At 39.8% G+C, this 18,245-nt stretch overlaps 1 protein-coding gene across 3 annotated transcripts in view; it reads right to left on the minus strand.

The window, feature by feature from the left end:
• Positions 1 to 18,155, minus strand: part of LOC133471139 (kinesin-like protein KIF23) — a 40,377-nt gene extending 22,222 nt beyond the window's left edge. For all 3 annotated transcript variants that reach the window (XM_061760404.1, XM_061760393.1, XM_061760384.1), the window contains exons 1-10: positions 18,036 to 18,155; positions 14,597 to 14,663; positions 11,236 to 11,364; positions 7,005 to 7,110; positions 6,770 to 6,906; positions 6,458 to 6,570; positions 6,185 to 6,355; positions 5,481 to 5,593; positions 3,490 to 3,611; positions 1,046 to 1,148 (exon numbers count right to left, since the gene is read on the minus strand). In XM_061760404.1, the coding sequence (XP_061616388.1) occupies positions 1,046 to 1,148; positions 3,490 to 3,611; positions 5,481 to 5,593; positions 6,185 to 6,355; positions 6,458 to 6,570; positions 6,770 to 6,906; positions 7,005 to 7,110; positions 11,236 to 11,364; positions 14,597 to 14,663; positions 18,036 to 18,049 (1,075 nt within the window). In that variant the 5' untranslated portion in view covers positions 18,050 to 18,155. The remainder of the gene's footprint in view (positions 1 to 1,045; positions 1,149 to 3,489; positions 3,612 to 5,480; positions 5,594 to 6,184; positions 6,356 to 6,457; positions 6,571 to 6,769; positions 6,907 to 7,004; positions 7,111 to 11,235; positions 11,365 to 14,596; positions 14,664 to 18,035) is intronic.
• Between the last annotated feature and the right edge of the window lie 90 nt (positions 18,156 to 18,245).

Raw genomic sequence — 18,245 nt, forward strand, 5'->3', positions numbered from 1 at the left:
CGCTTACATGCAGTGATTTCTCCAGATTCACTGAACCTTTTGATGATGATATGGACCGTAGATGATGAAATCCCTAAAATCCTTGCAATTGTACGTTGAGGAACATTGTCCTTAAGCTGTTCGACTATTTTCTCATGCACTTGTTCACAAAGAGGTGAATCTCGCCCCATCTTTGCTTATGTATGACTGAGCAATTTAGGGAAGCTCCTTTTATACCCAATCATGGCACCCACCTTTTCCCAATTAGCCTGTTCACCTGTGGGATGTTCCAAACAGGTGTTTGATGAGTATTCCTCAACTTTCTCAGTTTTTCTTGCCACCTGTACCAGCTTTTTTGGAACGTGTTGCAGCCATAAAATTCTAAGTTAATGATTATTTGTTAAAAACAATAAAGTTGATCAGTTTGAACATTAAATATCTTGTCTTTGTAGTGTATTCAATTAAGTGTCGGTTGAATATGATTTGCAAATCATTGTATTCTGTTTTTTTTTTATGTTTAACACAACTTCCCAACTTCAATGGAATTGGGGTTGTAATTTCTTATATGCAAGATCTAAACTGAATGCATAAGCGGTCAAGAGTGAGAATGTGATTGTTTTGTGACTAGATTCACAGAGTGACTGTGGTTAATTTACAGGCAAGCCTGAAAATCTATGTGACAGTTGAGACTGAGGAGAAAGACACTGTCGTGACAGAGGATGACTAAAACAATATTTTTTGCAGATATTGTATAGCAATACATTTGCATGTTCTTGTGTGGTTGGTCGATGACCTATTGTAAAGCTATTTGATCTAAACATTTAGTTTTTGTTTGTTTTTAAATCATACTTTAGTACTTTAGGAGCTCTGGGTTGTTCATGCAGCAGCCTGTTTCTGCACTGCCAATTTGAAATAACCTCCCATTTTTAAATAAAGGGATAAGAATTTAAAAATGTTATCCAAATCATTGAAAAAAATAACTGACCGATTAATCGATTATTACAATAATTGTTAGTTGCAGCCTCATTTTTTGCTTACTTAATTACTGACAACAAAAGAGACTAACCTGCTTCACGTAGACGGTTCCCCTCTGCTCTTGTTCTGCTGGTACGCTCACTACCTGCTAGGTCAACCAAACACAGCTGGCTCACATTCACCTGGTTTTTGTCCTAAAATGCAACAACAGATTTAAACATCAACAGAAAAACAATGGAATTATGTGACACATCTGCTTCATTTGTGTCCAATCATCACTAGTTTGGATTGTAAAAGGAGAGAAATACAACAGCTGAAGTAAGTATTTCACATCACCATTTTTTCCTCACTAAATATACTTCCAAAGGTGCTACTGACATCCAACATAAGACACCAAGATGCTGTACTCTCAGAGTAGAGCATCTCTGCTCCTCTGCATTGAGAAGAGCCAGATGAGGTAGCTCAGGCATCTGATTAGGATACCTCCCGGGCACCTCCCTGGTGAGGTGTTCCGGGCACGTCCCACCGGGAGGAGACCCCGGGGAGGACCCAGGACACGCTGGAGAGACTGTCTCTCGGTTGGCCTGGGAACGCCTCGGGATCCCCTCGGAAGAGCTGGAAGAAGTGGCTGGGCTTCCCTCCTGAGGCTGCTGCCCCCGCGACCCGACCTCAGATAAGCGGAGGAAAATGGATGGATGGATAATGAAGACCACATTTGGAGGGGAAATGGCCCCACACATCACCATACTTCAGAGGTGGGAACATGATGGTGTGGTGCTGATTTTCAGCAAATGGTACTGGTAAACTTCCCATAATTGAAGGAAGGATAAATTGCCAAATGTACAGAGACATTCTTGACAAAAATCTGATTCCATCTACGAGGATGATGAATATCTTACGAGGGTGGACATTTCAGCAGGGTAATGATCCAAAACATACTGCCAAGGAAACTCTCAATTGGTTTTAAAGAAGAAAAAAAAAAGCTGCTAGAATGGCCCAGTCAATCACCTGACATAAAGCCAATAAAATTATTTTTTTTTAAATCTATGGAAAGAACTGAAACTCAAGGCCCATAAAAGAAGCCCACGGAACCTTCAAGATTTGAAGACTGCTTGTGTGGAGGAATGGGCAGAGCAATGCATGAGACTACTTTCTCCATACAGGAGGCGTCTTGAAGCTGTCATTGCAAACAAAGGCAATACTTTTTCCCATGTCACTTCACATTATTACACAACTTAATTTCTGAGCTTATTTGTTCTCTTTCTTTGTATGTATGGTTTACTTGGGTTGTTCCCAACATCTGGTGAAATTTCCATGTCAATAGCACCTTTGGAAATATATTGAATTAGAAAAATGGTGACGTGTTAAATACTTATTTCAGCCGCTGTATATTGGTTAGACTTTACAACGATTTTATCGGCCTGATTGGTATCCGGTAGTTGGAGCTGCTCTAGTACGACAACAGACAGTCAATTGACAGAGAATACTTTTGAGACATAAACACATTGAGAAAAACAGTCGCTGAGCAATAAAAGGTTGCTAGTAATCTGGTAATGCCGGTACAATTTTATTTTTTTGGACAATTGTGCAAAAGGATGCAGAGCCCTCTACCAATTAGAGCAGTTTGAATGACTAATATAGCAATAGTCCAGTACAATGCAATAAAATCTTGTATTCCGATACCAACGCATCCCGTTTTTTACGATCATTGGGCTTTATCTTGTCAACTCAAATGCAACCGGATACACTCGTTACCATGGCGATGACAACCAGAGTGGATCGCAGCGACTGTATTATAAGGACAAAATGGCGAAAAACCTGTGTTGGTGGTCACCAGTGCGCAGGACAGGAGAGGACGTTCGTTTAAGGCTTGCTTGAGGTATTTTCACGTACTTTTAATACGATACGGCTCGCAAGCAGGCTACAAAACGTTATGTAGCCTAGCAAGCTACTGCTAGCACTGACTGTTGTACGTAAACATGCCGCCGTTCTGTCGAATCATGCTCTAAAGTTTCGGTGTGGGAGAAGTAATTTAATTACAATAAAGTAATTTAATTACAGTAAGTTAGCACCCATTATTTCTGTCATGTTCTAATGTTGGCTTGACCTGACTAATTAGAATATACTATCTGACTAGAGCAGTGATTGCCAACCTTTATGGAGCCAAGGAACATATTTTACAATTCAAAAAACTCACAGCACACCAACATACAAAAATGTCACAAAAAGTGGATACATTTTTTACTGCATTTACTTCCTGCCATCTAATAGAATACAATTTATTTGTTCTGTCTTTTTTTAAGTACACAAGTATATACAGTAAATGAACAGGTCATTTCAATAGACGCATTCCTCTGTCTTATGATCGGATCGGTTATCCGTTTTTTTTAAACTCGCTGATCGGTGATCGGCCCCAAAAATCCTGATCCTGTAAAGCCTAATATTGGTCATAATGAAAGAAAAGCTTGCTTAAATCTTTATGTGAATATATACTGTATCTCATCTCATTGAGGAACCTTTGGAGCGGCACACTACCTGCAGAATGTGGTCGCCATCAGCATCGAGAGGTGCCTGAACCAGCTTTAAAGTGAAGACACTGTGGGAACGGCTGGATTCACGGTTCAGTTGAGTGTTGGCAATCCTTCTTTTCTTTTGCCCTACAAGAAGCATTCATTTACACATTTAGGAAAGCATATTTACACCTACCTATTTGAATGATCACATTTATGACACACACTGAAAGAAGTTAAAACAATCAGGGATTTCACAAAACAAAAAAGACCAAAAAGGTATTGCTGGCTGTTGCAAGTTTCATCAGGTAAGTAGATCACCTCTCTTATATGTTTCATTGATCATACATTCCCAAAAATACATCAAACCAGTAACATTTGGGCAGAGACGCAAGGGCGCTAGAGTGAGTGAGGCTCCATTCGAATCTTGGTAGCAGTTTGAAAACTGCATCCTGCATCTTTATGTTGGTGCACTTGAAAAATCAAGGTACCACTGTATTTTTTAAATGTTTTTAGAGAGAAGCTGATTTTGTCATGTATTGCAATTAGAAGTGGTACTTTAATGCATTAATTGCAATTAATTACAAACCAATTCTTTGGGGAAAAAAACCAAACATTTTAATTTCATTTTGTGTTCCAAACAACATGGTACCTAACAGTGCACAATTTACCTAACAGTGCACAATTTCATTAAAAAAATAAAACAAAAAATAAAAATACCAGATGGAAGCCTTAATAAGCGTGGTTATGTGCCAATTGTGTAAAAAGGAGTTTTCATACCACCAAAGCACTTCAACCCTCTGACGTGTTCCAATTTTTCAACTGCCATGCAGAAACGATTGAAAGGTAGTACAGTACTCTTCTAAACATCAGTCCTAAATGGCACTGTAACTTTAGGTCCGTTTAATTTTGGTCACAGAACAGTTTCTATTAGCAATGTCTGTCTGTGTCAATTACTTGATTCAGTCATCCACTAAAATCCATTTAAATTAAACCATCTTGCTTTCAAATTTTTTTTTAGACAATTTAAAAAATGTTATTGATTAATGAAGTTTACGATTATTATTTTATTTTTATTTTTTTCCCTTAAATCACATCCCACCCCTTATTGCAATATGATCAACTGTAAAAGCCCACCAAGTTGCTTTACCTTGTGGAAGTTGGTGAATTACATTAAAGTAAACCACAACCAAATATAGAGGGTCATTGGTTTACAACAATCCCAACATATGGTCTTAAGGCATTGAATCGATGACAGCTGGACAGTTCTGTCTGTCTTCGAAGACGTTTCGCCTCTTATCCAAGCAGGCTTCTTCAGTTCATGCAACAATGCTTAAATAGAACGAACTAGCCACTGTTTGTGTGGAAAACTCAACTATTTATGCTCCAATTTAGAGGCATGCCCCAAACCACGTATTGTATTATTCTTTTGGAATGCAAAAAAGGGAGCGAGCAGTAAAGCTGCCTGGCAGAGAGGCCGTTGTCTGTTCACCAGAATCTTTGTTTGGAAACTCCCTCATTAATATTCCATTCAGTTGTAAAGTGGTTGTGAAGTTGCCTAGCAGTCACCGTAACGGAGGCAGTGCTGTTTGAGGCAGAATTAATGAGTTTCTTTGGAATAGACGAAAGGATGGCATTGTAAGTGGGAGATAGGTGATGTCGTAAGATCTCTCTTCTGTTAAGCAATGGTTTTTCCACCTTTTGTATATGGCCTCTCTCACTCCTCTTTCAGACTATGTGTGTTCCCTGTTCATAATATATAAATGTTTGTCCTCAAAAGAGTGTCGTTTCTCTTTGAGGTACAAGTAGACAGCTGAGTTGTCTATGGAGTGCAATGTGTCTGCTCAGTGGTTGCTTGGTTTCCCCAATGTATGTATCTGTGCATTCCTTACTGCATTTGACCACACAGTTACATATATTGGGGAGTGTATTTCATATTTACTTGTCAGAACCAAAACAGAGTGGTTGTGAAGGATTTTAGTTTCATGAGGAGTAATTAAACCAATTTTCACTCACCCTTCCAGAAGACATCAAACGCCTCTTCTGTAGATTTGACCTCAACTTCTGTGCAGCCAGCAACATACATATTATGATTCTGATCTTCACGTAGAATCTTGGATTGAGGACCTCTGAAAGATGTAAATGCAAACAAAACTATTAGCACAAACCCAGCAGCGCTACAATGAATATGAGACAGTGAAAGGTGAAACACGATAAAAGAGAGACACATTGAGTTTCTGCCTTATGCACAAAGAAAAGCTCAGGCCATTCAATGAGGACTGATAGAGTAACAGCCCAAAGCAGAGCTAGTAAGCCAGAATGACAGAAAGCTTGTAAACTATGTTAATTGTTCTAAATCACAAGCCTTATATACTGCATAATTGACAACCTCTGACAGATGACATGACTGCTATACAGCCAAGCTAAGACTACAAATGAAAACTTCAGGGGCACATACAAGTCAGTGTTCTTAACAAGTGTGCCAATACCAAGCCACCTAACAAAATAATTATTTTTAAGTGACTCAAAATTATGGCGTGAAAAGGCTTTAATATATCCATTGTACATAATGTAGATGGAATATCTCTCAATTATGGAACATTTGTATGATGTAAAAGGAATTAGAGAGCAGGCACATTTCTCATAAGAGGGATCAGGTGTCTTTGTAGTAATTTGATGGAAAATCATTTTTAAAAACAAAGAAAAATGCTGCCTCTTACTTTGGTCTGATGTGATCAAAGGGGGCATCTTCGAGAAGATCGTAGATGTAGTTGTTATAGACCTCAACATAAGACACCAAGATGCTGTAACAACAGTCTTCATCCACATTCTCAGCTTTACATGCCTCTTGTGGAGTGATCATGTCTGCAATTTCTGGGTCCACCTTCTGCCTAAAACAGAGTATAAAATAAGGCGCTGAATGGTATGTGACTTCTTAGCAACTTACCTGGCAGGGAAACAAAAACGAAAAGGAACACACTGTAGATTAGTACCTGGAGGAGTGTCCACTGGGCAATAAAGGTTGAGTGTCTCGCTTCTGTCTCTCCAGGAGAGCATCTACGTCATTCTGGATGTCAATCCCATTTTTGTCATCTGGCTTGAACACCTTGAGAAACAAGGGTCTGTTTTTTCCCTCCATATAAAAACAGCCATAAATACCTGGTGATAATATTTTATGCTAAAATAGTAGTTTTTCAACTTTCTCAGAAAATATTAGACCCGTCTCCATCTTTTATTCCATTAAAAATGGCCTGAATAATTTGGTAGGTGGTGCATGTATTGTATTAATTTGATTAAATTCTTACAAATCGCTTGGCCTGCAAGGGGCCAATACTGTTGAAGAGCATGTCAAGGGAACGAGGGAGGAGTCCACCCTCTCCAGGGGAGCCGGTCATAGTGAAAGTCTTACCACTTCCTGTGACACCGTACGTAAACAGCAGACCTGTGGTGGTGGTGGGGGTGGGGGAGATCACAAGGATCCTTTCAAAACACGGAGAAAGCAAGTATAAAATAGTAATGTGAAGCAGCTTAAGCTCTCACCATTTTTACACTGAATAAGGTCCTCTACTAGCGGCTTGGCGACGTCCTCGAACAGCTCCTTCTGAGAGGTATTAATACCAAAGACTTTTTTGAAGGAGTACTGCGTCTAAAATATAGTCAACAAACAATGGATGTCAGTTGTATGCAATCTGCAGAGTAAAAACAGAATTAGAACAAACAAATACTGAAGGAGAACATATTACAGAATGTACAGTACTAGTTGCCCACAGCCCAATGTTTTAACTTGACATTGAACAATCACTTATTACACTGGTCAACAACAAATTTATTGTCTAAGATTTTTTTAGAATCCAAATATCATTTTGGTTTTATTCAATCAGGTCAACTTATGGAACTATGGCCACGTTTTTGTTTACATGTACAGTTATTTTCGCTTTAGAAGTTCAAATAAACAGAGATTCAAGTCCTGAATTTTGAACAACGATGACATAACTTTCAATTTAGAGGTACTGCATGCGGGATAGCCACAGTGACGTCAGCGCGGTCGCCGTCCACGCGATTATAAAGAAGCCTTTAGTGGTTTAGTTCCCCCCCTCCCCCCCGCCTCGTAAAATTCTTCAATTCGTCACAGAGTGCGGACTCGGGAGAGCTGCCATCCAGCCGCTGCTCAAAGAAAAAAAGCTCACTGGGTTTCCTAGTCCTCAAGAAGGTCTTAAGGATTTTAGCTCAGGGATAGGAGAATTTACTCAAATTCAAACATTTTTGTTAAAGATAAACAAATATTCTTAATCTTTGGTGGTAAATATTAGTAGTATTAGTATATACTTGTGTACTTTATGACTTGTTCATTTACTGTATATACTTGTGTACTGTATACTGAGTACTGTATCCATGCATCCATTATCTCTACCGTTTCTCCTCCCTAGGGTCGCGGGCGTGCTGGACCCCATCCCAGCTGTAAAATTATTCTCTAGCATTTTAGACAAAATGTAAAACATCAATGACCTATAGGGGGTATTGAAGGATTGGCCACTGACATGAGTTTAGATCAGATCAACATTACAACATGACAGAAATAATGGGTGCCAACTTACTGTAATTAAATTATTTTATTGCAATTAAATTAATAAATACTGTTAATGACATGCTTTCTCACTGTCCTGGCTATATGGACGGGTGTTTGCGTCCGTTGCTTGAACGCGCCAGGTGCCCGATCAAATTTGTGTTGAAGCATTTAGAGGACGTTCCCCACAACGTACTTCAGTTGTGCACAGAGTGCAAATAACTTACGTGTTGTTTGTCTGAGATACCGCAAAATAGTCCCACACCGATGACACATTTTTTAACCGACAAGATAGAAAAAAACTTTATTGGGCGTCAGATAGTTACAGTACTGCGCCACAAAACACGTGACAAGGTTAAAAATAAACTAGCTTTTGGATTCATACGCAACGGCGACACGGAGTTAAATGTCTTGTGCGGAGCCGATCGATGACGTCATTGACCAGATCGGCGAATGATGACATGAAAGCCGATCAGCATAAAATGCTAATTATCAGCCGATACTAATCACACCGATCAGATCAGCGTAAAGTCTACATTCCATCGTCAAAAATATGTCTCTATGGATTAATTCTTCTTTGCCATTTCTGTTTTAAACCATGGTAACAAAACAAAAAAAAGAAAGTCTATTAAAGCAGATTTATCAGATCTAAAACGTCAAAATTAAAACTTTCATTCATCAGGAGGTGGGGTACACCCTGAACTGGCAGCCAGCCAATCGCAGGGCACATATAAACAAACAACCATTCACACTCACATTCACACCTACGGGCAATTTAGAGTCTGTATGACTAACTATATGAGTGTCACACCAAAGGGTCTGAATAGTTATGGCTGTGTGATATTTCAGTTTTTCTTTTTTAATAAATCTGCATAAATTTCTACAATTCCATTAATTTTCTGTCAATATGGGTTCTGTGTGTACATTAATGAGGAAAAAAATGAAATCAAATGATTTTAGCAAATGGCTGCAATATAAAAAGAGTGAAAGATTTAAGGGGGTGTGAAAAGTTGCCGTACCCACTGTATGTTTGATTACCCAGGCATAATTTGTAAGATGTGTACAATTTAAAGAAAACATGAAGGACCAGGGGAAACACATTTAATTTTGTTTTAATATGATTCAAATTAGGCGGCACGGTGACCGGTTAGAGTGTCTGCCTCACAGTTCTGAGGACCGGGGTTCAATCCCCAGCCCCGTCTGTGTGGAGTTTGCATGTTCTCCCCGTGCCTGCATGGGTTTTCTCCGGGCACTCCGGTTTCCTCCCAAATACATCCATGGTAGGTTAAGTGAAGACTCTAAATTTCCCGTAGGTGTGACTGTGAGTGCGAATGGTTGTTTGTTTATATGTGCCCTGCGATTGGCTGGCAACCAGTTCAGGGTGTACCCCACCTCCCGCCCGATGATAGCTGGGCAGCTCCAGCACTCCCGTGACCCTTGTGAGGATAAGCGGCTCAGAAAATGGATGGATCGATGGAAGGATTTTAGCAATTGGCTGCAATATAAAAAAAGAGTGAACATTTTAAGGGGGTCTGAATACTTTCCGTACCTACTGTAAGAGCACAACTGTGTGTTTTCTCATTTACTAAATAAAAGTAGGGTTGTGAATTTCAAAATAAGAGCAAGTAAATAAAAATAAAGTATTACGTGTTCAAATAAAGTGCTTAACTTCAGAATAATTCTTTGAAAAACTAACAAAATACAGATAATACTTCATGTTTTGATCATATGGGTGGAAGCAAAATCATGCATTGTAAAAATACATTATACATTACATTATACGTAGAAAGGTTTTCCAGAATTTTGCGGTCAACTTTGAGGGTGCATATTTCACATGGGTGCGCATTATACACGAGAAATTCCGGTAATTACGATTTCTTTTGCATGCTATTTATATTACCCATTTATATTTGCTATATCCACAATTGCTGCTGAAACAATGCAAATTTCCCCATTGTGGGACTAATAAAGGTTATCTTATCTTACATTACAAATATTTATTAGTAACAACAATACACTTAACTGTACTAATTAATTTCCGGTTCATACGCGGCATCCTGTGTGGACATGTATTATTTTATATCCATCCCTCTAACCACACATTAATTGGACTGTTATTGTGTTGTTCAAAGTTGGTTACTCTCTGCAAAAACGCGATTCTAACTAGAACTATTTAACAAGTGTATTGTTTCACCAAATCACTGATATTTCGATGCTTTGCAACTGCATCGACGATAGCTTAGCAATTAGCATGGCTTTAACATCGTCTTCACCTATCCACTCCTTGCCCTCCCTTCGTGACACTTGTAAGCAGTATGGTAAGAAGTGCAACTTAGTCGCTCGCATGGAGGCGATGATCAGTGACTTACAATGCATTCAACGCAAAGAGAACTATCACCTCTGTTGCTGAGCAGCCGGGGAGCGTAATAAAATCGCATGCACCAAGCAGCTGTTTTATGTGGACGCTCTGGTAATGTCAGATGCTGGATTTTTTTTTTTTGGCTATGTTTGCCTCGGGTCCCCAAATGACTAGCTATGGCCCTGGCAACCGCTGCTCGGGAAGAAAACCAAAGTGCGATTAGAGACTCGTGGATTGATGAAGAAGGTAGCTAGCTAGCGAGAACTAATGTGGATTGCAGGACACATTGACCAGCGACACATCAAACATACATCATGGTAATATGCTCCAATTTGGTGCCAAGCGGCATCCGGTATTATTTTCCCCGACACCCCGCTCCCCGCAGCTGGGAAACCGCGCGAGCCTGTTTGCTGAGCCAGCAGCGGCTGGACGGCGGCTTTGCCGAGTCTGAACTCGGTGACAAATTGAAACATTTTACAAAGTATGGGGAAAAAATAAACCATGAACATCGTCGACACACGGCGAATTAGAATTAGAGCGCTCACCTTAACTTTTATCAGGAAGGGCTTGTGACGGAGGTTATTTTATTTCCCCACTGTGGTTAAAGTGGACAAAATTTGCATCACCACATCCCGTTTAAATTAGCCTTTGGCGAGGTGGCGAATGAGCAGTGTGAACACTGCATACAGTAAGTATCTGTCCATCTCTACTGCTTACACTGGAAAACTAAGGGCTGGTTGTTTGATAATGATGCCTCCCAGATAACACACATATTACTAGTCAGGTGGAAGTTTTTGTCGAACTGAAGATAATCTTCGCCTGGTTCAAATGAGACACTTCACACATACCTCTTTGTATTCTCCATTGCGGTTGGCTTTAAGGCCATCAGGAGCATGAAGCTGTATAGTTGAGTTGCTGATCATTTCAACACAACATTCCTCATTCTCTCCTCCAAGTGGGCGCATACGGCAGTATACCTACAAATAAAATAACAACACACACACGGAAAGTACTGTATTATACACCAATTACCAAAGGTCTTCCGTTTTGGATTTGTGATGGCATAACTGGTGAAGTGTTACATTCAACACCGATCACAATGTCTTTGCTCAATATACAGAAGTAGTTTGTCACTGTTTCGTACATTCCAAATACGTACAGTAAAATAAATATACAGACTGTGGGCCTGTCACAATATTACTATAGACCAGTGATTCCCAACCAGTGTGCCGTGGCACATTAGTATGCCGTGAGCGCTTTTCAGGTGTGCCGTGGGAAATTATCATATTTTACTTAATTGCTCAAAAAAATATTTACAAGAAATAATGTATCTTTGTTCATCTATTTATGCCAGTCATCTATTTATGCCAGTGAGGCATAGTGACAGACAGAACAAATAAATGTTATTGTATTCGATGGGGTGTCACGGTGACCTACTGGTTAGAAAATCTGACTCACAGTTCTGAGGACCGGGGTTCAAATCCCGGCCTCACCTGTTCTCTCCGTGACTGCGTGGGTTTTCTCCGGGCACTCCAGTTTCCTCCCACATCCCAAAAACATGCATGGTAGGTTGATTGAAGACTCTAAATTGCCCGTAGGTGTGAATGTGTACGCGAATGGTTGTACGTTTATATGTGCCCTCCGATTGGCTAGCAACCAGTTCAGGGTGTACCACGCCTCTCGCCAGAGGATTATTGGGATAGGCACCAGCATGCTCGCGACCCTTGTGAGGATAAGCAGTACAGAAAATGGATTGATGGATGGATGGATGGATGCATTCAATGGCAGGAAGTACATACAGTAATTAATGTAGCCACTTTTTGTGACGTTTTTGTTTGCTGGTGTGCTGTGAGATTTTTCAATTGTAAAATATGTGCCTTGGCTCCATAAAGGTTGGAAATTACTGCTATAGACTTATCATTCAATAAATAAAATGGAAACGATAAATTCTCGTTGTTGTGGTGACCCACACACGGCTCACGGAGATAGCCGACAGCGAGTTGGACGGCTCCACTGCGAAGTAGCCTGCTACTACTAGGCTTTACACAACCAGGATTTTTGGGGCAGATCACCGATCAGCGAGTGTAAAAAACGATAACCAATCACCGATCCGATCACAAGATGGAGGAATGTGACTATTTAAATGACTTGTTCATTTACTGTATATACTTGTGTACTTAATTGCTCAAAAAATTATATTTATAATACATAAATTACCTTTGTTCCTTTATTTATGCCAGTGAGGCATAGTGACAGACAGAACAAATGAATGTCTTCTATTAGATGGCAGGAAGTAAATACAGTAATTAATGTATCCACTTTTTGTGACATTTTTGTTTTTTGGTGTTCCGTGAGACTTTTCAATTGTAAAATATGTTACTTGGCTCCATAAAGGTTTGAAATCACTGCTCTAGTCAGATCGTGTATTCTAATCAGTCAGGTCAAACCAACATTACATGACAGAAATAATGGGTGCTAACTTACTGTAATTAAATTACTTTATTTTTAATTAAATGACTTCACCCACACCGAAACTTTAGAGCATGATTCGACAGAATGGCGGCATGTTTACGTACAACAGTCAGTGCTCGCAGTAGCTTGCTAGGCTACATAACGTTTTGTTGCCTGCTTGTGAGCCGTATCGTATTAAAGGTACGTGAACATACCTCAAGCAAGCCTTAAACAAACGTCCTATCCTGTCCTGAGCCCCGGTGACCACCAACACAAGTTTTTTACCATTTTGTCCTCATAATATAGTCGGCGCGATCCACTCTTGTTGTCGTCGCCACGGTAACGAGTGTATCCGGTCGCATTTGAGTTGACAAGATCAAGCCCAATGATCGTAAAAACAGGATGTGGTGGTATCGGAATACAAGATTTTATTGCAGTAGTTTGACATAGTGCAATCTTGAAAGAGCAAATTTGTCTTTTAGTCATTACGTGTTGTCTGTCTCAGACGTGTTGTCTGTTCCACACCGGCTGTCAGATATTTACAGGACTATGCCAAAAGACATGCCACAAGGCTAAAAATAAACTAGCTTTTGGATTCAAATACACTGCGCATGATGGAGACGCGGAGTAAATGTCTTTTGTGGAGCCGATCAATGACGTCATTGAACGGATCTTCTTGAATTATGACAAAGCTGATCAGCCGATTAGCATAAAATGCTAATTATCGGCCGATACCGATAAGGCCTATAAAATCGGTATAAAGTCTAGCTACTAGTGGCTAGGCTAGTACACATTAGCCGCTATGGGCTCGCAGACCGGCATTGGCGCCGTCCAATACTCCACAACCTTGCTCCATGTGCCGCGCGGCAATCAACACAACACAGACTCTTAAGAGAAAGGTAACTGTTTAAGTTCACTAACCCACTAATGCTAAAGCTAAGCTACTGAGCCTGCGAGTGAAGTAGCTAAACAGCTCACTCGAGCGCTACGACATCAGTGTGTGGGTCCCCATATAACATACACACACAGGAAAGTTAACTGTTAACCATGACCACAGGCCCACACACTATTCAGCCAGTCGTTGACTCCAGTGAACATACTTGATTGACAGGTTAAGGGCTCATCTCCAGTGCCTTCAGCGGACACACCCACACAGTCCTGCAGCTCGAGGGCGGGCCTTATTTTTCATGATTTCATAGCCTTAGTTTGCATTCATGGGGATTTATTTTTTTATTATTCATTCAAATTTGGCAGGCATGTTAAAAACACTTCTTTGTGGTGTGTGAAATTTAAAAGACTTTTTTGGGGCTCTTTAGTGGGTTAATGACTCTCTATACCCTAATGTTTAATAATTGTTTAAGTGCAATTTTTGGAACAGAGCCTGAGTCTATTCATATTTTTATTTATCCAAGATATTTTATTTATTCTTCATTTCAATGTCAGTGTTCAACATTTAAAGTTAATAGCTCTTTAAAAGGATGTACTTGAATTATTATGCTCTAATATTATATCAGTGGAATAAAAAAAATAAATGAATACAAATAAAAAAACAACAATACTATGGTTTACATGACAGTTTTGGGGAAAATATATCATCCTGAAAAAAATTGCCATCGTGACAGGCCTAAATATACATGGTTGATGTTCATTCATTTTGTACCGCATTGGGATTTTGTATCCCTGCCGATGGCTGCACAAGAGGAAGTGAACAGCATTTGACCTGCACTGAGATAATGATTATGAGATGTGTTCACTTACGCCAACAGGGTCTTTTTCTGCATGGGATGCCTTTTTTTGGCCAGGCCTGCGAGGAGTCTTGTTTTTCCTGAAAGTAAAACATTGATGAAAAAACTCTTACTGTTAAATTAATCTTACCATTCATGTTGACAATGACATGGGAAGAAGAAAAAAAAATCTAAAGAAATCTCATTAAGGATATGGCTATTTCGGACCATTTTTGTGTATTCTTTGAATTACAGATTCTCCCAAAAGTTCAGAAAACTATGTCTACTAAGTAAAGGTGCATAAATGACAGTACCGCCACTAAGTTTATGGAGACCATAGCTATGCCACAAACTGTGAATGCTGAGGCAATTGAACTTTTGGATAAATTCACCTGGAAAATCTCAAATGTCATGAATGCCGTCACTCCTATTAAAACTAAGACAATCTTGAGGCGACCTAGAACACCGTGGAGGAGCACAATGATGGTAAATACCTCGGAATCAAAGTGTAGGAAAGCAGAACAAGTGGAGAAAAACTAAAACTAAACTAAACTCCAAATTGACTATGCCCTCTACAGACAAAGCCTTAGTAATTTTAACCAAGAGCTAGTCAGGGCTACACAGCAACACTTTTCGGAAATCATCAATACGAACTTCAACAATACTCTCACTCTGTGGTGAACAAGCTCACAACCCCCCAAATCAGATAGCTCCAGAACTCTTAACAGTAGATAAATTGAATGAATTTGCGTGTTATTTTATTGAAAAATACAATCCACCAGGTTAAATATCAGCACAAATCAGCAAAATGATAAAATAATGCTACATCTGAAGCCACCCAGGAAAAACTCTATTACCATGTTAGAATTTGATACAGTTAGCCAAAAAAAACTGTAGAGACAACAGTTCAGCAGCTGAAACCACTAGATAACATCTGATGTTTTCAAAGCTATTGCGAAGTATGTGCTAGCTGATTTGCAGCAAATAATCAATTGCTCACTTCAGTCAGGAGTTTCCCCTAAAGCTCTTAAAGTAGCTGCCATTAAGCCTCTTCTAAAAATTAGAACGCTGGGCGCTTCCATGTTAGCAAGTTATAGACCCATCTCAAATCTCCCTTTCATAGCCAAGATTGTTGAGAAACTTATTTTTAATCAACTCAGCAATTTCTTAAACTTAAATGGAATTTTTTAACAAATTTCAATCAGGTTTCCGAACACATCACAGTTAAATCTGCTCTTATCAAAGTGCTAAATGATATAAGGTTGAATACTGACTCAGGAAAGGTGTCAATTCTGGTCTTGTTGGACCTCAGAGCAGCCTTTGACACGGTAGAGCATAATACATTGCTGAACAGGTTGGAAACGTGGGTCGGAGTAAATGGAACAGTCCTGAAATGGTTCAAGTCCGACCTGGGGAAAATGAGTTATTTTGTAACCATTGGAAGTGTTCAATCTCATTGAATGGCAATGACCTATGGGGTCCTTCAAGGGTCAGTTGTTGGACGCCTCCTGTTCAGCCTGTATATGGTACCCTTGGGTCAAATTCTTCAGAACTTTAATTTTGACTATCATAGCAGACACAGTTATATCTAGCAGTGTCTCAGGATGACTACAGTTCAATTGAGGTGCTGTGTCACTGTCTAAAACAGACAAAAAAATTGGATGAGCCAAAATTTGCTTCAATTAAACCACAACAAAACTGAAATAATTGTTTTTGGCAATAAAGAAAAGAGGATTGCTGTTAGTAAATACCTGGAGTCGCTCTCTTTAAAAAACAAAGACCAAGTCAGAAATCTCGGTGTACTGATAGATCCGACCTGACTTTCAACAGTCATATCAAATCAATTACTAAAACCGCCTTCTACCATCTGAAAAACATATCCATAGTGAAGGCTTTTATGTGCCAAGCAGACTAGGAGAAGCTCATCCATGATTTTATCTCAAGTAGACTTGACTATTGCAATGGTCTTCTGACTGGAGCATTAAAAAGCTGCAGCTCATTCAGAATGCTGCAGTTCGGCTTCTGACCAGAACAAAGAGGTCAGAGCATATTACTCCAATTCTAAAGTCCCTACACTGGCTCCCAGTCAGCTTTAGAATAGAGTTTAAAGTTCTGCTACTGGTCTATAAATCACTAAATGGTTTAGGCACTGAATACATGAAAGAAATGCAAATGGAATATAAGCCCAGTAGGGCTCTGAGCTCTATAGACTCGGGTCAAATAGTGGAGCACAGAGTCCAAAGCAAACATGGTGAAGCAGGATTTAGCTATTATCCTGCACACAATGGGAATAAGGATGACTGGTTAGCACATCCGCCTACCAGTTCTGAGGATATGGGTTCAAATCCAGCCTCGCCTGTGTGGCGTTTGCATGTTCTCCCTGTGCCTGCGTGGGTTTTCTCCAGGTACTCCGGTTTCCTCCCACATCCCAAAAACATGCATGGTAGGTTAATTAATTACTCTAAATTGTCCGTAGGTATGAATGAGAGTGTGAATGGTTGTTTGTTTAATTGTACCTTGCCATATTGTGGCAACCAGTTCAGGTTTAGAAAGCGGTGTAGAAAATGGATGGAAATGGAATAGGTTGCCAACAGAAGTGACATCAACACCAAGTGTGAATATTTTTTAGTCCAGGTTAAAAAAAACTCCTTTTTTCTCATTTTCCACATTTCCACTTTAAAACGATATGTCTTGCCCTGTATGCTGTTTTTTTATTTTTCTCTTTGTTTTAAATGTGTATAAAAAAAATTTTTGGTTTGTTTTAAAATGCTTTTAATCATGTAAAGCACCATGAGTTACCTTGTGTATGAAATGCACTATCCATGCATCCATTTTCTGAGCCGCTTCTCCTCACTAGGGTCGCGGGGCTGCTGGAGCCTATCCGAGCCATGCTTTGCTTTACCATTATTGCACAACACAAAATATTACTCATACAGTGGGTACGGAAAGTATTCAGACCCCCTTAAAATTTTCACTCGTTATATTCCTCCATAACATACCAGCAAAATAAACATGTATTACGGACACGGAGTAGCATGGTGCACTAAAGCAGTGTCGGTCAGATGGGAGTTTAAATTATGGATAAAACAAAGGAAAACTATGAAATAACGAGCCAGTCTGCCAAACAAATGCGTGATATTGTGATTTTGAACCAGCATGCTCCCTATCTGGTGAACATTGCGATTGTCAATTCGGACAAACTACAACGGTGCCCTTTGTACTAAAAATCCCCAACAAAGAGCAGTTATTACCGACAAGCAAACGAGTTAAGGCAACCCACGCAGCCAGTTCACATGAAATCAACGGAAACATCTACCGAGGTTTCTATTTTATGTGGTCATGTAGCACGGTTAGCTTACTGCCTAAACGGGGAGCGAGCAAGCAAGCTTCGCGAGTTTAGACGGATTCTCCCCTCATTATGTCTGTCAATTTTTTGCGCAGACCTAATTTTATAGCTAAAAGGCGATACATACCCTGGTCTATACATTAGTTTAATGCTGTTTTTCGCCTGGAAAGGGAACTCCCAAGGAGACGCGCCTCTCGTGTTTTTGAAATTTCCCCCTCCTTCAACGGTTTTCAACGAGCTGTCAAATTTAACCAATCGCAATGAAGTACGGAACACTCGCGGACGGAAGTTGCGCCTTCAAACGTAAGACGCGTTCAAACGCAATACGTTTTTTGGA

This window comes from Phyllopteryx taeniolatus, chromosome 2 (genome assembly GCF_024500385.1).
Source record: "Phyllopteryx taeniolatus isolate TA_2022b chromosome 2, UOR_Ptae_1.2, whole genome shotgun sequence".
NCBI classification, from domain to species: Eukaryota; Metazoa; Chordata; class Actinopteri; order Syngnathiformes; family Syngnathidae; genus Phyllopteryx; species Phyllopteryx taeniolatus.